Source organism: Manacus candei, unplaced genomic scaffold (assembly GCF_025592945.1).
Source record: "Manacus candei isolate 608988 ecotype Guabito, Panama unplaced genomic scaffold, ASM2559294v1 h1tg000019l, whole genome shotgun sequence".
In the NCBI taxonomy this organism is placed as follows: domain Eukaryota; kingdom Metazoa; phylum Chordata; class Aves; order Passeriformes; family Pipridae; genus Manacus; species Manacus candei.
This window is the reverse complement of record NW_026138067.1, coordinates 5,272,904-5,297,485: the sequence shown is the minus strand read 5'-3', so window position 1 is coordinate 5,297,485 and position 24,582 is coordinate 5,272,904. Positions and strand designations below refer to the sequence as shown.

At 46.2% G+C, this 24,582-nt stretch overlaps 1 protein-coding gene across 3 annotated transcripts; it reads left to right on the top strand.

Annotated features, from left to right (window-relative positions):
- The first annotated feature begins 317 nt into the window (after nucleotides 1–317).
- On the top strand, nucleotides 318–20,283 carry RRM2B (ribonucleotide reductase regulatory TP53 inducible subunit M2B). 3 transcript variants are annotated; one of them, XM_051785349.1, is made up of 9 exons: nucleotides 318–484; nucleotides 5,151–5,306; nucleotides 6,974–7,090; nucleotides 8,032–8,165; nucleotides 9,756–9,850; nucleotides 11,807–11,940; nucleotides 15,608–15,712; nucleotides 17,416–17,529; nucleotides 18,019–20,283. In XM_051785349.1, exons 1-9 carry the CDS (start codon nucleotides 431–433, stop codon nucleotides 18,169–18,171), a joined length of 1,062 nt encoding a protein of 353 aa, XP_051641309.1. In that variant the 5' UTR covers nucleotides 318–430; the 3' UTR covers nucleotides 18,172–20,283. The 3 variants fall into 3 exon arrangements, with proteins under 3 accessions (XP_051641309.1, XP_051641308.1, XP_051641307.1); XM_051785347.1 differs by lacking the exon at nucleotides 318–484 and adding an exon at nucleotides 4,910–5,043; XM_051785348.1 differs by lacking the exons at nucleotides 318–484; nucleotides 6,974–7,090 and adding an exon at nucleotides 4,711–5,043.
- Nucleotides 20,284–24,582: the final 4,299 nt, after the last annotated feature.

Below are 24,582 nucleotides of genomic sequence, written 5' to 3'. Positions count from 1 at the left end.
GTGGGTCAGTCCTGCTTATGTGCTGCCTGTCTTGATGCTGAAAACCTTTTAGTTCTCACTGGTGTTTGTTTTTAGGTTTGTATCTTTGATTTCAGGTCTCTGTGACAAACTCTGCTGTATCCATTCGGTGGGGCCTTTCTTCTCTCCTATAGGACTGGTTATTTTGGTACAGGACTCACATGTCTACAAAAAAGGTGCCCGAGGGCCTGGCCACCTTCGGGATGAGGAGGGAAGAGGAAACCAGGGAACTCTGATGGTTCCCAGCTCTGGATGAGATCTCTCAGCTTGCAAGAAGGGACAGAAACAAATATTAATCATACGCACGCTCACAGGCCCTTGAGAAGCTGCCTGTGTGTTACGCAGTCCCCGGGGGCGGAGCGGCCGCGGCCATTCCCCTTCCACCGCCCCTTGTGGTGCAGTCCCGCCGGCCATGGGCGAGTGCCGAGGGCCGGCGGCGCTGCGGGAACCGGCGGGGCCGGAGCAGGTGAGGCCGGGCCGGGCCGTGAGCGGGGCCGCGGGCGGGCGGGGGCTCCGGGAGCGGCGACAGCCCCGGCCCGGCCTAGCCGGGCCCGCGGCCTCCCGCACCGCCGGGCGCTGCGCTGCCTCCCGCAGGGGAGGGCCGGGCCGGGCCGCCTCGGGGGGACCCAGGGCACTCCCGCCCGCCCCGGCGATCTGCTGGCACGGACAGCCCTGGAAGGGGCACGGGGCCGCCCCCGCGCCCTTGTCCCGCCCGGGCTCGGGAGGGCCGGAGCCTTCGGGCACCTCGCTGGCGGCGCCTGCGGGGGATGCGGACCGCTAGCCGGGATCGGGAGCAGGGAGCGCTGGCAGCATCTGCGGGGGATGCGGACCTGCCCCGGGAGGCCACGGGTTTCTCGGCACAGGACGGGGCAGCGCCGGTCCTGCCGCCCCGGAGCGTCTGGGCTTGCAGAGCTGCGCCTGCCGGGAGCCGGGAAGGCAGAGCTCGCCCCCTCTGCCCTGAGCTGCCACGGCGGCAGGTGTGGATGTTGGTGGCGGACCTGGCTTCCCAGGCCCTGTGTACCAGGAGGGTCTGCCCCTGGGAGGTGTCTCAGCTCCGTTCTGGTGTCTCCCCAGTATAACCGTGCTAAGCCGGGCCGCGGTGTGCGACGGTCAGGGGAAACCGTGTGGTCTTCTGAAACCCTTGTGTCTCATCAGTACTCATTTCCAAAAACAGGTGTACCATGTTAAATACAAGCCTAAGAAGCCCCTTAATGTTTCTCCCTGAACAGTGACATGCTGTACCCACAGTGGAGAGGCACATGGCAGTCAGTCCTGTGCATGCCCTTGGATGTGTGGAACCAGCGGGTGTTGTGCTCCTCAGAGGCTGTACAGCGCAAGCCGTCTCTCTCACGAATGCTGGTGGTCTTCCCAGTCTCCCTGCTAGCATGGCTTGCACTGCCTACAGCTAGCCTGAATGCTTTGGGAGCTCATGGGATGTATGTGCAGTCTCTTACTAGGGTTCATAGTATGTGCCACATGACAGTGCTGGCTCTGCCAGCACCTTTAGCTTTTTCCTTGGCTACAGCTGATACGCAGCATGTAACTGTGATACTTGCACATGTAGCCCAACAGCTCTTGCTGTGGGGTGATGGTTGTATGTTTGTAAATTTGTTAATTATTTCCTAGTTTGCTGATTCTGAAATTAATGGAAGAAATTTTGGTACCACTAAGCAGTCTTTGTTGTCCATTTGCTTTATTGACATCAGCAGAAGAGTTGTTTCTAGCAGTTGCGGAATAAGTGGGATATGACGTATTGGAGTGTGTCCAGCAAAGAGCTGATGATTAAGAGACTGCAGCATCTGTCATATGAAGAGAGTCTGTGAGTGCTTGGTCTCTTCAGCCTGGAGAAGAAAAGACTCCAGAGGCTCTTGTGAGTGTGTAAATAGCTGATGGAGGGAATAAAGGAAACAGAGCCAGGTGCTTCTCAGTGGTGTCCCATGATGGGACTAGGGGCATTGGTCACACACTGAAACACGGGAGGTTCCATTTCCATGTAAGAAAAGAGTTGTTTATTCTGAAGGGGGAGATAGTGAAACCTCATCTGGATGTGGTCCTGAGCAATGTGCTGTGGCTGATCTTGCTAGAGCGTGGGTTGGCCTGTGCCCACCAGCTTCAGCTCTTTTATGTGTTTGAGTCACATTGTCTGAACAGGGTGAAGCACATACACATAATAAACTGGATGCCCTTTGTTACTGTGGTAAGTGTTGACTGTTTTATGTGCCATCATAGGATTAAGTAAAAGATCTGGGGTGCAGATTGAGGGCAGTGTTGACCTAGTGGCTGTTACTTTCTCCTGCTCCTCATACCCCTGCCAGTGCCCTGTGGAGCCAGGAAGGCAGGGCTGGGAAACCATTTTGCTCCTTCAGCACGAGGTGGTGGCTGCTCAGAATTCCCAGCAGTGACCAGAATGTGCAGTGCATCTGAAATCGAGTTAGAGAAGATCTTCCCTGAATTTTCAGCTGAGTTGTGCCAAGACATGTTGGTACATGCCTGTGTTAACAAACAGGCTAGGTAACGAGTATTACTCTGGTAAAACTTTTGCTGAGAGGAATGGAAACCAAAATGGAGAGAGATGGGACTGTCCTGTAACTAGCAGCCTGCCAACTTGGAACCTGCCTGTGAAACTCCTCTCTACCCCGGAGGGGGATAGTGGAGGTCAGATGTAGGCTGAGTGGGAGGTTTCAGTATGGTGTAGTTTCTGTGGCTGATCTGTCCTTTTTCAAAATTAAAAGCCCAAAACAACTAAAACCATGTAATTAAAAAAATTTTTTTATACAGTTTGTAAAACTACAGGCCAGTCAGCCTGATCTGAATTCCTGGAAAGGTGATGGAATCTTCAGGCCACCTCTAAGCACGTGGAAGACAGTTATCATGAGCAGTCAGTGGGAATTCACCAAATGGAAATCAAGCTTAAGCAACCTGAATGCTTTCTATGATGGGACAAGTGGCTGTAAGACAAGGGGAGAGCATTGGATTTTGTCTGCCTAGACTTCAGTGAGGCTTTTGACAGTGTCTCCCGTGATATCCTCATAGGCAAGCTCAGGAAGCGTGAGCTGGATGAGTGGATGGTGAGTGCCATTGAGCACTGGCTGAATGGCAGAACTTGAAGGGTTGTGATCAGTGGCACAGGGTTGGAGGCCTATAATTAGTAGTGTCTCCCAAGGGTTGATACTGGGCCCAGTATTGTTTGACTTATTCATCAATGACTTGCATGAAGGGGCAGATGCCTCCCCAGCAAGTTCATTGACATCACATGACTGAGAGGAGTGGCTGACTCCCCAGAGGGCTGTGCAGTCCTTCAGAAGGACCTCGACAGGCTGGAGAGATGGGCAGAGCAGAACTATCTGAAATTCAACAAAGGCAAGCGCTGGGTCCTGCACCTGGGGAGGAATAACCCCCTTCACCAGTACAGGCTGGGGCCACTGTGGAGGAGGATCTGGGGGTCCTGGTGGACCACTGCTGTCTATGAGCCAGCAGTGGCTGGGCTAACAAGGAAGACTTTTGCAGCGTTTCCATTTTTAAGGATGATGATAGATGCAGAAGCAGATCGAGATGTTGGCTGCCTGGCAGGCCCTGAGAAGGTGTGTGCTAAGACAAGGTGCCATCCCCGCTGAGCCTAAATTCTTCCAGTGGGTTACTGAAATCATCTCTGTGTCCTGGGAAATACAAAAGGTCTTGCACTCTCATGGTCTTCAGCAGAGACTTGGCAAGATGATGCTGGGAATTTGTCTCATGTAGTTGAATAATACTTAAAAATATAATAAAGTGGTAAAATTGTAACCCAGAATATGCTTCCTGATATGTTTTCTTTGGGAATCTGTGGTGCCTATGCCAGTTTTGCAATGTGTGTCTGGGTTTTATTTGTTTTCTTAAAATGTAAGTAGCTATGTAAATAAAAAAAAAGTAAGTAGAGTATTTTCCAAGTTGAACTACAGGATTACTTTTTATTATGTGAGTTGTTACAAGCAGATGGGTAGGGAAAAGACTTTGGCACCTCCTAGGAGGGTAGTAACAATGGTATTCAAAACCTTTAGCTCCCCTTTCCTGCTGTATTATGTGTAATACTTCATATACTGCCTGTGGTTGGTTATCCTCTACAGCAGTGTCAGTGGGATCTTGGAACTGACCCAGAAAGGCATCCTGCTGGCTAAACTTCTGATCAGTCACCAGCCCCTCTGGAGAGGTTGCAGTATGCTGTCCTGACAGCTCTTCACAATTGTTGTCTTCAGTAGGTGCTTGCTGATGTGCCTGGTAGAATGCTGCCTGGAATTGGTCCTGGCAGTAGATGTCCTCAGCTGGAGGTGAGGTGAAGGCCCTGCTCATAGAGTGCCCTCTCTGTGCTGCCTCCTAAATGTCAGCTGTCCCCTCTTTGGCCAGGCTGGGAGCTCTCTGAGGAAGAGCTGTGCTCATGTGTTCTCTGGGAGCCCACAGAAGGATCAGGGTGGAGATGAGTGACTCCAGGCAGAGGTTTTCCTGCTACCAGCTGTTGGAAAGAGAGTCACATAGCTGCATATTGGCCCTTGAGGGAGAGCCTCCAGAGCAGCCTACAGCGGTGTGCGGGCTGCCCTCTGCACACTACAGGGTTGCATACACAAACCTCCATGCTGAGACTCGCCGTGGCACAGGGCTGTCCTCTATCAGTTGGGATTAGTTTCTGTGATCTCATGGCATTTTTAAGCAAGTCCATCCAGGCCCCAGTGGCTCAGTGTAAAGCAGATGTCTGTGGGATACCCTGGGCGATGAGCCTGGTGGAGCTGTGCTGGCTGTGGGCTGCAGCTCTGAGCGGTGACCTCACACGTGTGAGTACCACTGCAGCTGATGTTGTCTCCCAGGGCAGGTTTCCTCCTCATGTTGCAGAAAGGCTTTGTCTTTGGCACACAGGTGTCAGGCACTTCCTGGCACAGGCACAGCTGGGAGAGGGTGTTTGGTGTGAGCTGTGCTGGAAAGAGCCGGTGGACAGGCAGTGCTGCTGCCCCAGGAGCACGGATGGAGGGCAAGGGGGCAGGTACCCCAGGGACAGGGCAGGTGAGTGTCTGTGTGACACGGGTGGCCTTTGAACCACACCTCTGAGATGTGGGGAAGAAGAGGAATAGGTCATGGTAACTTTAACCAGAACTGTGCTTTATTTTCAGAGCTCCCCACCGAGTGCTGCTGAAAATGGCTCGGACCTTGATGAGGAGCCTCTTCTCAGGAAGAATCACCGCCGCTTTGTCATCTTCCCCATCCAGTACCCAGACATATGGAAGATGTATAAGCAGGCTCAGGCCTCCTTTTGGACAGCAGAAGAGGTGAGCCCTGGGCCCAGTGGGTTGGCACAAGGCACTCAGACCACTGGTGTCCTGGTGCTCCTTTCCCAGCTCTGCTGCTGGCTTCTGTGTTGTAAGGATTGGAGTTAATGGCATAGAACAAGGGATGCCAGCACCAAAACAGAACTCCCTTCATGGACAGTGGAAAGCAAGCTGCTTCCACAGGGCAATTCAGCAGAGCTGATTTAGGTGTTTGGTTTAAGATGAGGTGGAGTTGTATCCTGGGTTGTTCCTCTGGTTATAGAGTGACCCTAAGCTGGATAGCTGTGAACTGTGGTCACATAGCTCCTACCCTGCTGTGATGTCTGAGCCTGCAACTAACTCCTTCCCCTGTAAGATGTTCTGGGCAATTTCAGGTGAATTCTGGTTTTTAATGTTAGGCATCTAATTTCCAGAAAGATTGTGTTAATCAGAGACACTTGCTAAAAATGACTCCTGATTGTTCTGGTGAGATGCTTGCCCTGTGTTACAATGCCAGCTGTAAGTTCTTCCCTGAGACTGCTGGTCAGCCAGACCTTAGCAATACTTGGTTTGCTGTCCTTGCAGCAGTGGAGACTTCTGAACACTGCTTTGCTTTGGAGAGATTATCTGCAAGGGGAGCTGTTTGTTGTAACTCTAAGCTTATGCAGCCTTTGCTCGTTTGTGAGCAGTGATCTGCAACTGCAGAGAAGTGAAGTGAAAGGCTCTAAATAGTCCAGAAAGTGTCCTGGGATGATGAGGAGCAGTGGTTCATAGAGGTACTATTCCATTGCCTGCCTGGAAGGCTTGCTGCCCTGTTGCAGCAAACGTTGATTTAAAGCATTAAAGAAAAGGCATTTGAACTCCTGCCTCACCAGCATTTCCCTTTTACTATGTTACTGGTTCCTTCTTACACTGTCCTACCATCTGTGAGTGCATTTCCAAACGAACTGGAAAGTTAACTGTAAAACTGGTTTATATGTGTTTTTAGACACATGTATAAGTGTACATGTTTATATTCACACATGTGTACATATATATATATGTTTTTAGGCCTCTGTATTTTTCACACCTGGCCCTACTTAACTGTTGCTGTGGTTCAGAAATCCCTCAAACAAACAAACAAACAAAAAAGGCCCATGGGAAGGAAGCTGTGGTTTTCTGCTATGTCTAGAGTTTGGTCTGGTAGACAAGAGCAGTTGCACAGCTTTTGCTCCATGCCGTTCTTCAACAGGATGGAGGCTGAACACCTGCCAAAGGCAAAAGTCCCCTCAGGCCGCCATCTTTTGGCACACTTGGGTATAGCTTGCTTGGAGTATCAGCATTTATTTCAAGTAAAGTTTAAATGCCTCAGAGTGAGCTCTGCTTATTGGTGCATGTTCATACTCATGACAAAAAGATAGTAATATTTTTCAAAATCTGATTTATTTATTTAATAGACACTGATTTTTATTCCATGTTACAAAAATACAAGCTGTGAAACAAGCACATGATATTACTGTTGCAGAGAGAGACAGCAGTACTTCAGTGTGTCTGTTGTCTTTTACAGTCACATGTATTTAAATTCTCTGCATGTAAAGATTTGAGAGCAAATGCCAAAACTCTGCCTCGGTTATTTGACTGGGCTGCTTCTGTTCTTACAGAATGACAAAGTCAGAAGTCCAATAATGTTTTTCTTTTTTTTTCATTAGGTTGATTTGTCAAAGGACCTTCCTCACTGGAACAAGCTCAAAGCAGATGAAAAATACTTTATCTCTCATGTTCTGGCATTTTTTGCAGCCAGTGATGGAATTGTAAATGAAAACCTGGTGAGAAAGATTTACAGAAGGATTGAATGCTTACTCATTTTATTGGCAAATTGACTTTTCATTTTAGCTTTCTCACATTAATGCATAGCTTTATTAGATGTGTACTTTTTTTCCTTTCCACATCACCTTTGCCAAGGGGAACAAGCAGCTTGTTCTTCTGGGAGCAGTATTTGATTTAAATTGGGTCAACTGGGGTCATCAGGACTCCAAATCACATTACTCTGGGTACTGTTTTTAGGTTCAGCCCCTGCTTGTCTGTGTTGATGCACATTTCTGAATGACTTAATAGAACCCCACATTTTTTCCTGTACTCATGTCAAATGGGAAGTAGCGAATACAGACCATGGCTGTGCCATGATCTGTACGGCCCATTTTGGTAAAATCCATTTTGCTCTCACTGAATGGCATCCTAGGACCTTTCAGGGCTGCAGGTGAGTGCTGTTAGAAAGGTGGGGAAATCTTTCTGCTGCAGTCTGTTCTGGGCTGGAGAATATCTCACCACAGGTTAGCAGTGGTATCTGTCTGCAAAGGCCCAGTTTAAATCTCGAATGTTTATAATGCGTAGAATATACGTGCACATATTGCACGAACATGTCTTATGTCATATTGTTTATTTTTTTAAAGACCAACAAAAAGTCTGAGGCTTTGTTCAGTATGAAATGTTTAGCATTGCAATATTTTGCTATTCTACTCCTGTATATGTATGCTCTCATGCTTCAGCTTTCTATCCAATACATGTAAGAGATGTATTTACTTCTAGTTAGCTTGCTTTATTTTCCTCTGCACTACACCTGTGCTATTGACATACCTCTGAACAAAGTAGGACTGAACTGCTCCCATCTTGTCTTTGTGGCAGAGATCTTTTGTCTCTCCTTAAGCTCAGAGTAGTGTCATGCAGGACTGTTTTACTGTACTCATTGTCATGTTTCTGGTTTTGATAGGTGGCACGCTTTAGTCAGGAGGTGCAGATCCCAGAAGCTCGTTGTTTCTATGGCTTTCAGATTCTCATTGAGAATGTTCACTCAGAGATGTACAGCTTGCTCATAGACACCTACATCAAAGATCCCAAGAAAAGGTAAACCTCTGAATGTGTTACAGACCCATGGGAAATCTGTCACTTAGGCCAATGGCACCGTATTTGGGCAGCAGCATCTGTCTCCTGTTTCATACTGACTTACTGGGGGAGTTGGGGAAGGTTCCTTAAAGTTTTCAAGGCCTGCATGCCTGACCCCCAAAATATAGAGGAGAATTACTGACCAAAAGACTTATGTGAGAGTGTCACAAGGTTAGTTAATATTTGTACAAATCTTTGCAAGAATTGCAGACTCTGTGAAATGTTGTTAAAAGTTAGACAAACTCCTAATGGTTATTATGCTGATGTGGTTCTTGCTCTCATATCAGCAAAGGATTAGCCTGAGGAAATTGAGTGCTCATGATCCAGCTGGTGTTTGTAATATACTGTGATCAATGTATTGCATCCTTGTGACATTTTTGTTGTCGGTGCTTTTTCATACAACTTGAACTGCTTATTTTTGAAGGATTGGGTTCTTTGGATAGCCCAGTCACCTTTGTTGTCTGAAGAACTTGCTAGTCCAAACAGTAATACATTTGAAAAGTAACACTTTCCCTCAGAGACTCCACCATGGTGATGGTCAGCCAGAGCTTGGTTTTCCATGGTGGCATCCTGTGTGGTGACAGTGGGAGAACTGTAAAGTTTCCCTTCATCGTGGGAACAGAGTCTCTGTGTGTGGGAATCCAGTTCCTTTTGTTAAGCTGGGCAAAATGAGGTTTTGCTCAGTGGGTAGGCTTGAAGTGACTGGCTTCAAGTCTGAGAGGCAGTGTGGTATGGTGGGTGAGCACTCCTGGGATGGGTTTGAGTTCCCTTCCCCTCTCTGCATCTCGCCTCCTCTGAGCCCTTGGGTTTGTTCTTTCTGCACATCTGCCTCTCTCTGCCCTTGCTGTCAGATATCATGTCGTGATTTAACCTGTCAGGCAGCTAAACACCACACAGCTAATCACCACACTGCCTGCCCTCACCCAGTGGTATGGGGAGAGAACTGAGGGAAAAGCTAAAATTCATGGTTTGAGATAAAGGCAGTTCAATAGGATGGAAAAATAAAATAATAATAATGTACAAAACAAGTGATGCACAATGCAGTTGTCCATCACCTGCTGACTGATACCCAGCCAGTTCCCAAACAGCAGCTCCCAGCCAGCTTTCCTCTTAGTTCATGTTCTGAGCTTGACATCATATGGTATGGAATATCCCTCTGGCCAGTTGGGGTCAGCTGTCCTGGCTGTGTCCCTGCCCAGCTTCTTATGCCCCCCAGCCTACTTGCTGGTGGGGTGGTGTTGGAAGCTGTAAAGTCCTTGGCTTAGTGTAAACACTGCTTAGCAACAACTAAAACATCAGTGTGTTATCAACATTATTCTCATCCTAAATCCAAAACAGAGCACTGTACCAGCAACTAGGAAGAAAATTAATTCTATCCTAGCCAAATGCAGGACAGATCATCACTCCTTTGGGGTGGGAATAATCTCTTAACTTGGGTTAGTTCAGAGCCTTGCATAATGGGATCCTCTGTCTGGTTGAGCCAGAAGGGACAACCAGGGCAGATTTGCATAAATCACTGTTTTGATGTTTTACCTCTATTTTCTTCTGTAGGGATTTCTTATTTAATGCTATTGAAACAATGCCCTGTATCAAGAAGAAAGCAGACTGGGCTCTGAAGTGGATTGAAGACCGAGAATCCACTTTTGGTGTGTAGCTTCTTAAAAACTTTTTTCCGTTGCGTATTGCAAACTAATCCTCTGTGAGTAAGCTGCACCCTTGGAACATGAAATGAAGTTCTCCACAGATGTAGTGGTTTCTGGGTCTCTGGTTTAACTAAAGAACTAGAAGGAACTTCTAGTGAGCATGTATGTTTTTATCTTCAGCTAATGAAATATAGTAGTGGCAGTACCCCCTGAAATTGTGTTATGAAAAATGCTTATGGAATTCTCTGTCTTTTTTTTTTTTTTTGTACCGAACAACCCTGGTTTCTTCAGTTTTTCCTTGTAGACCTTATTTTTTAGTTTTGATTATTTCTTCCACTTGGCTCCGATTTTGTACTCCAGTGTTCAGAACTGGGCAGCTGAAGTCCAGGCATTTTCTGTGTTCTGTGTTCATTCCACATAGACAAATCCATGGGGTTTTTTTTGTAACTGAGGCTGGACAAAAAGACTGAAGAACCATCTGTTGCTGGTGTTTCTGGTTTGCTATTGGAACCAGGTTTCTAATTTTTGTATCTCATTTCAGAGCTGTGACACTGGCTCAGCTTCCATCAGCACAATACAGGGCATCCTTTCCAGTGTTCTGCATTCAGCTTACAAGGTCGACTCTGAAGGGCCAACTGTAGCTGAAATGCATAATGGGTGGACTGGTGAATTTTTTAAACCAAACATCCTCTGTATTTCAAGAAAGTATAGGAGATGGAGAGATTCAGCCTGACAAGCAAAACAAATCTGAATATCATTCTTTTGCAGCATCTGTTGTTCACACTGTTGCTTGAGTGGGGTTATTTTTTGTTGCTGTACATTGTCCTGTCCTGGAGTGTCCCACTCCTTCCTCAGTCTCGCTTTGCTTGCTGTGTGTGGAGCTCCTTCATCATCTCCTTCATTTGGCTCCCAGCAGTGTGGGGTGTGCCAGGAATCAGAACATTCCCTAACTCAAAAACTACACTCCCCCTGCTCCCTGCCCCCAAACTTCGTGCATTCCATCCACACTCATACTCAGTCTCGTGCATCATTAAACTATATTGTATGAGGAACCTTTCTCCCCTTCTCTATAGAAGTAAACTGGGAGATTTTTAGTGTTGCCAGAAAAATTCTTTCTGTAATAACTTCTGTGATACTTTTGTGTTGCTCTCCATGCTTTTTTCCTAACTTTCTTCAAATGAACCAGTAGTTGGCATATGTATCTCATAGAGGAAGTGGGACGTCTGGCTATTTTGCAGTTATTTTCTTTTTTACACAAAATTCTGTGCAGTTCTCACTGGGAAAAGGCACCAGCACTTAGTGCAAAAGCCCTTCATGTTAGAATATACCCAAGGATCTTGTGAAGTTTTTTAAAGTAGTGTACATGGAATGGTGTGTCTTTAAGCAGTCAGATGGTCTTATAGTCTGAAGAAACACACACCTGTAGAAAACAGGGAGAACTGGAACCAAAAATGCTATGCTTTCCTTGGATGAAGGGTGGGATAACATAAATAGTTTTTTGTGTCTTGATGAATTATGTTCTGTCTCCTACTCTTGTAAGAATATGGTTTTATCTAGATTCTCAACAAGCAGAAGGTGTTAGGTTTTTTGTTTAATTTATAGGAGATTGGGTCTTGTCTCAGGTTGTCTGTCAGTTACACAGCCGTTTTCCTGCCTTTTAGGAGAAAGAGATAATGGAGTACTAATGTCTTGGCCACAATTATGTTCTTTCACTTCTGACCCGCAGCAGTTTCAGTGGGTGCCCTCGTTCTTCAGTTCTGCTGGGGTTGCCTGTGGTTGAGTCCTGTTGGGTTTGTAGACCCTGTATGCCTCGGGATCTACTGAAGGATGTGCTCAAAAACAGCACCTAGTGCTGCAAAGGGGATTGTTCCTCTCTGGCATTAGTCTGTCTGAGGGTGTATCTTGCTGATGAGCAATACAGTAATTTGTGTCTAACAAAAACCATGTTATGTTAAACAGGTGAGAGAGTGGTTGCCTTTGCTGCAGTGGAAGGCATCTTCTTTTCGGGTTCCTTTGCTGCTATATTTTGGCTGAAGAAGAGGGGCCTGATGCCTGGACTGACTTTCTCCAATGAACTTATTAGCAGAGATGAGGTAATGTGGCATGTCCTACATACTGTTTGGGAAAAGTGAGTTTCCAGGGGAAGGGCAGGATTATATTCATGAAGAATGCATAGTGTTGACAGAGAAAGGGGAAAGAAGCAGACTTCTAGCTATAATTATAGAATCATAAAATCATTTAGGTTGGAAAAAACCTCTAAGATTGCTGAGTCTAACTGTTAACACTGCCAAGTTCACCTCTAAACCATGTCCCTAAGTGCCACATCCACATGTCTTTTAAATACCTCCAGGGATGGTGACTCAACCACTTCCCTGGACAGCCTGTTCCAATTCTTGACAGCAATTTCCATGAAGTTGTTTTGATCTAACACCCTGTCTGATGGAACTTGGGGCCATTTCCTCTTGTTCTGTTGCTTGTTACCTGGGAGGAGAGGCTGACCCTCACCTGGCTACAACCTCCTTTCAGAGGTTGTAGAGAGCAATAAGGTCACCCCTGAGCCTCCTTTTCTCCAGGCTGAACACCCCCAGCTCCCTTAGCCACTCCTCATCAGACTTTTGCTCCAGACCCTTCACCGGATTTGTTGCCTTTCCCTGGACATGCTCCAGCACCTCAATGTCCTCCTTGTAGTGAGAGGCCCAAAACTGAGCGCAGGATTCAATGTACAGCCTCACCAGTGCTGAGTACAGGGGGACAGTCACTGCCTGGTCCTGCTGGCCACACTGTTTCTGACACAGACCAGGATTCCATTGGCCTTCTTGGTCAGCTGGGCACTCTGCTGCTTCCTGTTCAGCCACTCTGAACCAGCACCCCCAGGTCCTTTTCCACCAGACCACTTTCCAGCCACTGTTCCCCAAGTCTGTAGCATTGCATGGGCTTGTTGTGACCCAAGTGCAGGACCCAGCACTTGGCCTTATTGATCCTCATGCAGTTGTTCTCAGTCCATTGATTCAGCCTGTCCATATCCCTCTGCCTTCCTACCCTCCAGCAGATCAACACTCCCACCAAACTTGGTGTCTTCTGCAAACTGACTGAGGGTGCACTCGATCCCCTTTCCCAGATTATGGATAAAGATGTTAAACAGGACTGGCCATTGGGGCCAGTAACATATATATAGCATATATAACATAACATAACTGAGCCCTGGGGAATACCACCTGTTACTGGCCACCAACTGGGTTTAACTCCATTCACCACCACTTGTTTGGCCTGGCCATCCATCACTCCCTTCCCCCACTGTTAGGATCGGGGAGAGAATCAGAAGGGTAAAAGCTGGAAAACTTGTTGGTTGAGATGAAGAGAGTTTAACAGGGAAAGCAAAAGCTGTGCACACAAGGAAAGCAAAACAAGGAATTAATTCCTGTGAATAAAAACGAACTCTATCACAGCCAAACCCAGCACACTAATGCATATAGTATTATTAAAAAGGTGAACTTCTTAGATTGAAGGGGATGTTTGTTTTCCTCTACTGTGAAGGGAGGCAAAGGCCTGGCTGCTCAAGGACTGGGGTGGAATTGCATGGTCCCCAACTGTAGTGGGTGCTGGCTGAAGCAAGAACCTGGCTAGTGTATGACTCTGAACCTTCAGGCAAGTTCAGATGGTCTCCTTGTACCACTCCCCACTTGCTCCTAGTTGTGGGTTCCGACGGTTGCAGACAACCGCCTGCCTCTGTCACTAGGCCAGCTGTGGCAGGTCGCTGCAGAAGCAGCAGATACTGACCCTCTCCATGTTCTTGTGTTGCTGCACAGCAATAGAATCTCCTGGGAAGGGGCAGCTACAGATCTGCCTTAGAGGGGAGTGCTTCTTAGCTTAAGATGTGAGGGGTCTGAGGGGCTGCGTGTGATCACACCAAACATGGCAAGCCGTGTGCTGACAAGTGCCCCTTTCTTTCTCTGCTTCCTGCCAGTTGGCAGCTGTTGCTTGTGGTTGAGGCTTGTGCACCACACTACTGACATTGCTGTCAGCACTGAAAAAGTGGAAAGACCGGTTTTGTATGCAGTATAAGCATGCTAGTGGTTGTAACTTAAAAGAGTTGGTCTGAAAGAGTAAAGAACTTTATCGTAATGGAAGTAATTTTCATGGGTTAGATAAACTGATTTGAAAGGAGACATCTTACAGTATGTCTTTAAAAGACACTTGAAGAAAGTGATATGATCAGTAAGTAAAACCAAACAGTTCTCCAGCCTTGACCTTCCTTGAGTTATTATGAACGGATCCATTTGAGTGAGGAAGGACTTGTTTGTTAGAAGGATCACTTACAGGTGAACGAGTGTAACTGTGCTTCTCTGCGGAGTTGAGCACCAAAAGACTGAATTTTTCTTGGGCTCTGCTGGCATAATTCCAACTGCAGTGCTGTTATGAAGGGCAAGGCTTGGTGCACACAGTACCTGCGCCGAAAACCAGGAAATGCTGTTACAAAAGCAATAGCAGTAAAAAGAATCCACAGTGGAAAGCTGCACAAACTGTTTTTTGATGCACCTGAACAGATAAATGATTAACACTCAGTATGTTTTTTGAGCTGGAGGCTCTGTTCTCAGTCTGTTCTTGAGCTGGTACATCTCTGATTCTGAAAGGTGCAAAGCTGGTGGGAGCACCAGTCAGCAGAGCACATTGGTTCATTGGAGAAGCCAGGCATATCCTGCATCCTGCTAGTGATGTTGCCCTGGACATGACAGCAGCAGGCAGCTAAGGCTGTCCCTAGAGGCAGGATATTTCCCAAATTGTGGTATTTCAGGGCTGTTTCATGACCTGAATCACAAGGGTTTTATAGCCTTTTCAAAAAAATTTTCACTTCTTGGTTTTGTTTTGACCCTTGTTAATGGTAGTACTGGATTGTCTCGTAGCCCATAGTCTACCAAATCCTTCTGACTGGTTTTCACTCCGGATGTGCCATCATGGTGCTTATTGGCTGTAATGACCACCTTGCTGTTGAGAGGAAAGACAGTAGCACAGTGCTCCTTTAGTCTGGCAGTGGTGGATATGGCTGAAGCCAGAGGCTCAAGCTGTAGCCGTGCAAGTCAAATGGCAACCGAGGCACCTCTTGGAGTAGCTGTCTGGTATTGTGAGGGGTTGCTTATCTCCTAATGTTAGCTTATCTTGGCTGGAGGCTTTTATGGAAATCCTGGAAAAGAGCACAGTTTATGAGGCTCTGTGCAGAATAACTGAGTGAAACGTGAAGGTGGGATTAGTTGGGGCAGAGATGATTTGTTAGTCTTGGATTTGGTGACTCTAATCTGAATTTTTCTTTCTTAAAATACTGTTAGGAGAATCAAGGGAAGAAATGATACTGAAAGAACTTAAACCAAGTATTTTGAAGCGAAGAGTAGGTAAACAGTCTATTTTAACTTGCAGGTAGTTGTGCAGGTCTTGATGTAGGAGTCTTTCTGCAAAATCATCTCTTATGGGAGGCAGAGACCTAGCAAGGCTCTGTGTAGGATCCCTCACAACAGAGCAGCCCTCAACAAAATTTTACCTGAGAAACATGTATGCTGAGCATTATTTTGGTGTAGGTGGCATGTACTGGATTTGAGATGTTACTTAATTGTAAACTGAAAATAATGCACTACATGTGATAACAACAAGACTGTCAAAGAAGCAGGAGGCTAGGAAGCTTCAATCCAAATGAGGCTGCCTCAGGGTAAGAGCAAACTATGAGAAGGAGGGTAAAACTGACTTATTTTTTTCATTGTTCTCTTATTTCAGGGTCTACACTGTGATTTTGCTTGTCTAATGTTCCATTATTTAGTGAACAGACCATCAGAAGAGCGAGTCCGTGAGATCATCATTAATGCTGTTGAAATTGAGCAGGTAAGTCTGACTATGACAGCATTATGGGCAGTGCAGGACCAATCTGATGTGTGAAAATAAATAAATTACTCTTCCAACTTTTGGGATTCCATATTTAATCCTTGGCTTAGGCCTGAGTCCCTGATGCATCATACTATACTTTCTGTCTTCCTTAATGGTAACAGTAAGAGCCAGAGACTTTCTGAACGTGAGCCAGCAGTGTGCCCAGCTGGCCAAGAATGCCAGTGGCATCCTGTCTTGTATCAGGAATACTGTGGCCAGCAGGACCAGGGCAGTTATTGTCCTCCTGTACTTGGTACTGGTGAGACCACACTTTAAGACCTGTGTCCAGTTCTGGGTCTGTCACTTCAGGAAGGACATTGAGGTGCTGGAGTGGGCCCAGAGAAGGGCAACAAAGCTGGTGAAGGGTCTGGAGCACAAGTCCTGTGAGGAGTGGCTGAGGGAGCTGGGGGTGTTTAGCCTGGAGAAGAGCAGGCTCAGGGGAGACCTCATCACTCTCGACAACTGCCTGAAAGGAGGTTGTAGCCTGGTGGGGGTCAGTCTGTTCTCACAGGTGACCAGCAACAGGACAAGAGGACATGGTCTTTAGCTGTGCCAGGGGATGATTAGGTTGAACAGGAAGAAGAATTTTGTCACAGAAGGGGTGATAAGACGTTGGAATGGGCTGCTCGGGGAGGTGGTGGAGTCACTCTCCCAAGAGGTGTTTAAGGAAAGACTGGACAGGGCACTCAGTACCATAGTCTAGTTGACAGGGTGGTGTTTGGTCATAGGTTGGACTTGATGATCTCAGAGGTCTTTTCCAACCAAATTGATTCTGTGATTCTGTCATTCAGTTGTCAGGGAACTGGGAGAAGCTGAAGCTGGTAGCTGGTTTCTTCCCTAATGACAGTAGGGAAGAAAGGGTGTCTTATTTGATATTGAATAGAATAGTTCCAGTTGGAAGGAACCTACAAACAATTATGTAGTCCAACTGCAACTGTCTCTTAGAGAAGAGTTTGCTTATCTTGGGCCTTTAAGGATCTTTGTTTCTTCTGCTTGTCCTTGGGAAAAGGCAGGGTCTGTTCTGGCCATGTGTACCATGCTGGGTTTTAACTCCCTCTGAGACTCATGTCGAGTTCTTTCATGTGAAGTGCTACCCATCCACAGGTACAAGTTTCTGCACTGCTGAGTGTTTGGCAGGATTTTAGTTTGGTCTTTCTTTTCTGTTGTCATCCAACTACTGTGATGATGACAAATTCCCCAGCTTTATCTCAACAACACTGACAGGTGCCTAAACATATACATGACTGGGTTCAGCTCACATGTATATCACTACTTCTCTGATCTCTCATTCTCTAATGTCTGGAAGCCAAGGAAAACTGGTGATTTCTGGATCTATTCCTGGTCCCACTACTATGGTCTGTAGGTGTTATTGAAGTTAGAGCTTAAGCTTATACTGAAGCTTAAGCTGGGGGGTGGGGAAAAGCAGATGAGAGAGCAGTAATAAAAATCCTTGTGCCTTTTCCAGAACAACATACTAAAAATAAAGGAAGATACAAACAACTACTGAAAACAGAAGACACTTTTTGAATTTAGTGATGCAAGACAACTGCCTGGGGAGCCTGGGACATCATAAATTGTGTTACTGTGAAGCACAGCTGTCTTCTCTCCTTTCTCTTCTTAAATTTCGTTTATCTAAATGTCACCTGTATTTTAACTTCTAGGAGTTTCTGACAGAGGCATTACCTGTAGGTCTGATTGGAATGAATTGCACCTTGATGAAGCAATATATTGAATTTGTCGCAGACCGGTTACTAATGGAGCTCGGATTCTCAAAGGTAAGAGAAGCAATTGCCCCGAATGCTGGCCTGCCAGTGCAGCCCAGGAAAGCTGTCACCACAAAGCACTCTCTTATCATGCCTGGGAGCAGGTCATATTTAGCACATGGACTTTCTGTGGGTGACAGCTGAAACCATGGTATTAATATATCTGCTTCACTGTTTAAAAGAATAAGAACAGTTTAGGCCATTGTTTCTCTTCAGCTGCTTGGCAGGTTTGTAATGGAAAGAGTAAGCTGTGCTCAAGTGCTGCAGTCCTCAAAGAATAACAGGCAACTTGTACTGGTGAACTTCACCACAGACCAAACCCCTGGGAGTGGCAGTACTGAATTTGCTTAGATAGGTGTCCATAGATCCGACAGCATATTGCAGCAGGGATGGTCTAGTTTGAAGGGATTTTACTGTTTTGTTTGTTGGTTTTTTGTTTTTATTTTTAAAGCATTATTTCCTTATCAGAATCAGCACTGTAGTAGTTTTTTCCTTCCCCAGGTCTTTCATGCAGAAAATCCTTTTGATTTCATGGAGAATATTTCTCTGGAAGGAAAAACAAATTTCTTTGAGAAGCGCGTTTCGGAATATCAACGTTTTGCTGTTATGGCAGAAACAATGGACAATGTCTTCACTCTGGATGCAGATTTTTGATAAATAAATAGTGACTGCTTCCTGCTCCTCGTTTCCCTTTCTACTGTGAAGTTGACTTAATTTCATCTCCTGGAATCAGAGTCTACTGGGATTTTTTTTTCTGAGTTTTCGTGTTGTTTGTCAGAGGAGTAAATATATTTCTCTCTGTGTCATTTGAAAAAAAAAAAAGGAGGGGGATCATTTTTAAAGAATTTATATGGCTTTGTAAAAAGATGGCCTTTTTAAGATTCCCCTGACTCATCTGCTGTCATTGCTGTCTTTAAAAATTACCTGGATACTACTACTTTTTTAAGACTTTGGTAGTGTTTTAAGAAAGCAAACTGCATATTTACCTCATGTTATGGTATTTTAATCTGAAAACCAGATGAGGTATCACTCTGTATAAATGTTGCAATAAATTATTTTCATGTTTATAGATTTGGTCTTGAGTAAAAGCTCTTCTCTTTCATCCTGCTGCAGATAAAGTAATAATTGAATGGGGGAAGACATTATTCAGGTCGGAACTATAAACCCAGGAATAAAGTTTGATCTCCCCTCTAACCTGGGTTTTGTCTGAAAAAAGTTTTACTCTGGTTGAAAAGGTGATGGGTCTTGGTAAGTGTTTAATTCAAATACATGCAAAATTTGTCTTACAGCTGTTACTGAGCAAGTCAGTGGACTTTGAATGATCCTTGAAAAGGCATACCTCTTAACAGAGGAGAAAAACCACATCCTGTAGTTCTTTGGCTTGTGCAGTCTGTTTTTCCCTGCTTCACTGATTAAGTGCCTTATTAAGCAGTCTGTAGTTGTGCTGAGTTGTAATCGGCATCTGACACTGGAACAGCCACCTCTGGGTGTTGTCCATCTTTCTCTGACATGCTGGGGGAAACTTCAGTTTCACTTGTGCATTGATGGGGTGAGAAGACATATCCCTCCAAGGGATTTTCCCTTGAGGTGCTACAAACATACTGCTTGGGCAGTAAGGAAGCACCAATAATGTATGAAGGTAAACCAAGTTGTGGGTTTAATGTGAACCATTGGAACCGTTGTCACAGAAGAAGAAGAAGGTATTAAACCTTTCAAAAACAAACCTTGAAGTAGTATGGATTAGCAGTATTTTACGAAGGACTGTTGTTTGGTTTTTGGTGTGTTCCAGTGTGTGCCTGAAAGCTGTTTGTAATTTTTTGACATCACATGCAGAGAATGGAGCAACTGAAGAATGGCTCACGTGCTGCAGTGATACTTGGGGTGGAAGGAATACTATTCAGTTGTAGATGGTTTATCTGCGAATAGACACGCTCATTTCTTTTCAAAGGTGAAGTGAGTGTTTACACAAGCTAGACAAAGCTTTATTAAACCCAAGAGTTTTTCATAATGTTCAGCATTTTGTGTGAGAGCTTTTATAAGTCTTATCATTGCAAACATCTTTTGCTGCTTTCGATAGGCCTGGCATGAGGTGAGCTGACAGCCCAGGGTTATCGGTGATGGGATGGTCTAAGTGTTATTTCCCTGTCAGCCCACATCAGCCATAGCCCTGGGTACCTGAGTTTCATAAACAGGTTCACTGCCTTAGCATAGTTCTTAGTGAACAATTGTCCCTGCTGTAAAAATAAGCAGTAAAACTGACTCTGTTTGGTCTCTGTAAAAGATCAGGAGGATATACTGATCATGGAAATGGGACAGCTTTTTTTTTCCTAGAGAGGAGCCTGCATCATTTGACATAAGCTACTTGGAGGAGGGCAGAGGGCAGCCTGGAGAATACAGAGAAAAGATGGAACCAGTGTCCCTAACTAATGTCCTGCAGCTGCAAGAGAACTGTGGACTCAGAGAGGAAAATCAAGCGCCTTTTGGAAATACTGTGTGGATAGGGAGAAAGAGAAAATATTGTAAATGGGTCTGTTGTTGAGTAATGGAACCTGTTATGTCACTGAACGTACTAAAAAGCATTTGTTTTGAGTGTTGTTAATTAAGATGAGAGTATAGAGAGTATTCAAATATGAAACTGCAATGTCCTCAGGTTCTGTAAATGTATATGAGATACCAAAGTCTGGTACAACAGCTCCCACTCAAATTGTGTGTAAAATATGTGTATAGTTTCAATAAAATGTGAGCGTGGAGAGAACCGTGCCTTTACTTACAAGTTTCATGCTTCCTTGTGAAATCCAAAAATAGAATTGGGCTGTGACAGTCGGTATTCACACCTTTTGGGTTGTGGGAGAAAGTTATGAGTGCTCCATACATTGTCTTGTGGTTTGAGAGCTCTTGACTTGCTATTTCTTGTTTCTGGGAATGGGGTTTGCAGTCCAGAGAGAAAACAGATGTTTTGAGTTGGGTTTTTTTGGTTGGTTGGTTGGTTTTTTGTTTGTTTGGTTTTTTTTCTGAAATTTTTTGTCTCAAGGAGAAATCTCCTAGGAGTCCCTAAGATTCAAAGAAGAAAGATTGCTAAAATATATTTTGAGTGGGTGGCCCCTGATATATCAAGGGCATCATGCCCTCGGGGCAGGCACCCTTACTGCCTGGGCACAGCATTGCAGGGTTCAGCCCCCTGAGCTGGGGCTGGCTAGGCACCCAGCACTGGGCAGCTGGGGCTGAGCTGTCAGAACTTCACACCTGCTGGTATCGGTGCCCTCAAGGCTGTCAGGTCAAAAGTCTTACTCCTGCTGCCCCTTTGTGCCTCCTTCAGAGGCACGAAGGGCACAAGATCCCTTCCTCTCCCACTAGTGGGAGAGAGTCTGGAGAGCTGGGTCTTGGACAGAAACCTAATGTGCCTGTGAGGGCTCTGGTGGACAAGGTGGGTCTGGCTCTGTGTGTCTGGCTCATGCTGTGGCCATCGCAGTCAAAAAAGCCTGATGGGGGCGTGTGAGGGAAGTTGTGATTTGTCGCTTCAGTATATGTGGTCTGTGTGCTCTGGGTTGGAGTAAGACTGACGTGTGACTTCCATTATAGTCAACGGGACAAAGAAGGTGCTTCTGGAGGGGTTGTCTCACGGTGAAGAACATATCTGCAATGGTCAGATGAGCAGAAACCTGTCTGGGGGCTACAATAGGAGCCAAGGCTCATGGGTACAGTCACACCTTTTAAATTCCAATTGAAACAAGAGGCCATTTGACTTGATTGTCAGTAGCCACAAGCCGACAGTGTGCTCCCAGCCCTGCACTCTGGCCACGAAAGCACTGCGGAGTGCGGTAGGTCAGTGACTACTCCCAGACCTTGCTGGAAAAGGAAAGAAAGTGGGTGAAAGCAGGGCAATTAGCAACCTCTTTCTTAGTGTTTCTGGATTGGTAAAGATTTTAGCAGCAGATGAGGATACTGTGTGCGTGGCAGCACCCTTGGATCTGTGGCCAGCCCCTGGCCGGTTGACACTGTGCTAACCCACTTCAGCCACATTTCTCATCCTTGTCTTTGAATGATGAAAGCTTTGAAAGGGGAAGTGTGGCCTCCCTGCCAGTCACCCCCCCCAGCCTGCTGGAGGAGCACCTTCCTTCTAAGCCTTTCCTAGGGGATGATCCGAACTGTTTTTTCCTCCTGGTGGAGCCCTTGAGTCAGCAAATATTAATGTTTCTGTCGCTATATTAGGTAGAGCTCCTTCTGGGAGTCAGTCGCCGGAGATGCTGATGTGTTAATATTATGTGTGCCGAGTATGTGTTTGCCAGGAGGATGCTTGTGTGCCTGGGGACCACTGTCTGCACTGCACTGAGCAGAAATACACATGTGCAGGTACAAACCATGTACGTTCATACGGGTGTGCATGTCTGGCACACAGAGATGTGTGTATGCACGACATGTACGCAGCAGCAGAGTCGAGGAGAGAGGCTGTCAAACGTCAGGTTTTAGCAAACCCTCTCCCTAAAGCAGAAGGGCAAGATGGGCACTCTAATATTGCTATTATGAGATGGTATTCCTGGTTTACCTGCAGATGCCTGCCTTGCCCTGCTCTTCACTACTTGGGCACAGATGATGGCAGCAGCACAGCCAGAGACTTCTCTCACCACAGTGCGTGTAATCTGGCTCTAGAAACCAGGCCCTGAGGATAGAACTGTGCTCTGCTAACCGAAATCTTAAGCTAAAGTTTTTTGAACTTTAAATGAAGGTAAAATGAATGGTTGTTTTTGGCCAGTGTGGAGCACACATGCCTGCTTTCAACAGTAGCTTTGGTATTTGGCTGTGTGAGTGTAGTCACATGGACAGGCTCAGGAATTCCCTGTTGAATTTTGATCCTTCTATTGAAATAAGAGCATTTGTGAGTGACAGGCATGAGATTTCTATGACAGGCAGCAGTGCTGCCAATATCGCACTGGAGTGCTGCTGACCAGGGGCTCCTGCCCTGCAGATCCTTCTTCACAAATTTGCTTGAAGGATATACATGGGAAAAGTCCTTCCCCAGGACTGCCGCTGCTTTGCCAGCACCATTCATCACTGCATTGGCTCTAGTGTGGCTGCTGATGGGTTCACAAATCCACATCTTCAATCCCTTTTGTTGCTGTAGTCCACAGTTTGGTTAATGTTACTCTGGGAATGGCCTCATGTAACTGCTGCAGCATCTCTAGTAAGCTTCTAATGGCATTAGGAGAACTGCCACAGTGAGCTGCGTGGACCAGCCTGGCATCAAGGGTGAGGTGGTGACTCCTGCCATGGGGACAGGCCATCTTTGGGCTTTGGTGGTGCCTGTTCCTTCAGTGAGTGTCTCTGTGCAGAGGCAAGAGGAGGTCCTCACCAGCAGATACTGCTCTCACTGAGCCCTGTGTGCAGGACCAGTGCCTGAGGAAAGGCCTACAGCAAAGCACAGGGCTGACAAACTGGGGACAGATGCTGATAAGAACCATGTTTGCTGGCTCCAGCCTGGGCTCAGAGCAGGCTGCATGCTCATGTGGCTGGTGTGATTTCTTCAAGCCTCTCAAACAAGGTCTTGTTGCAGCTCATCCCTAAGTCACTCCTTTTTAGCGAGGAGGCTCCCAAAGTCACACTGCAGGCTCTGGGTAGACAGCAGAGTAGTTGGTGAAATTTTTTTTTTCTTGTCTATTGGCAGATCCAGGAGAAATGTTAAGAACAAGTCTTAACATCCAAGTAAGTTTTACTGATCTGATGAAAGTCTCTGGCACTGCAGTCTAAGCTGAACTTGAGAGTTACAGGGAAAGTCTGTCTCCCCATCACTGTTCCCTAGCCCGCAGATGTGTTTATAGAAGAGATTATACTCAGTTTTTTTTATGAGGACATGCAAGAACCCTTTCCCCAACCAGTGGCCTTAGTATGCAGGAGGTTGTCCAGGCTCTCCACCTGTGCTGTGTCTGCAGATCTGTTACCAAATAGCCTGTCCAGGTCCATTGTGTGCTGATGGTGGCCACCGTCAGTGGCCTCTGCCATGGGAGTTCTCCAGAGTGGGTTGGGTTGTTTGCTGCTTCACAGGCAGCTTTGAATGCAGATTGAGGCACGTCTGTCAACTCCTGGGAAACTGGGACCACCCAGGGAAGGGCTGGGGGATCCTGAAAGCAGTGACATGCTTTGAGTGGGAAAAGTATGACAGGCAAAAGATGTGCTGGTGACAGTGAGAGTGGCAGCTGGTTCACTTCTCCTTGCCAGCAGTTGTGTGACAGAAATGATCATCATACGCAGACTCGTATGGTCACTTATGTCCTGCAAAAGCCCCATCACCCCAATTCTGGGGAAATGAACCTGATGGTGAGTAGCACAAATATTGGCTAATAAATGTCTAATAATAGTGCTGAATAGTAACACCAGTGATACCATCTGCTCTCTTGGAAGTCATAGCAGAAGCAGCTTTGGGGGCCTGGAAAATCACAAGTGCTGGGAAGATTTACTGCTAGCATGCAACACAAGGAGCCCAGAGCAGACCTGAGGAGGCCTGAGGCCGGAGAGTTTCAGTCCCACCATGGCTGTTGCCACTCTGACCTTGGTAGTATCAATGCAAAGCACCAAGATCCCTCTGCTCTGAGCTACAGCCCCCATCAGTGGAGAGACCCTTGTTCCCCAAAACAGGGCCTGTGCATGTGGGCAAGCCTGGGCAGAGGCAGGTCACAGAAGGCTTAGATCTCTTTGATAGTGTGCAAGTTTCAAGCTGGCTTCCCGCCAAGTCCCCGAAACTTGACAACAAGGACCTGCTTCCCAGAGAGGGAAGAAAAAAAAAAACCAAACTACTTAAGCAGCCAAAGCTATAGCAAAAAATATATATATTTTACATATAACACAGATATATACAATGAGAATATTATATACTATAACTCCAGAAATCCTAAACAGCTCCCTAAAAGGGAAGAGGAGGAGGGAGAAGGGAAAAGGACAAAATAGGACAAAAAGGACAAAAACCAAACAAGTCTACACAATCTAAAAACCCAGTAACCAGCAAACTGAAGAACTAGCCAAATTCTCACCACTTCCCTTGATGAGAAGCAGGATGGCTGGACACGGCCCAGCGCT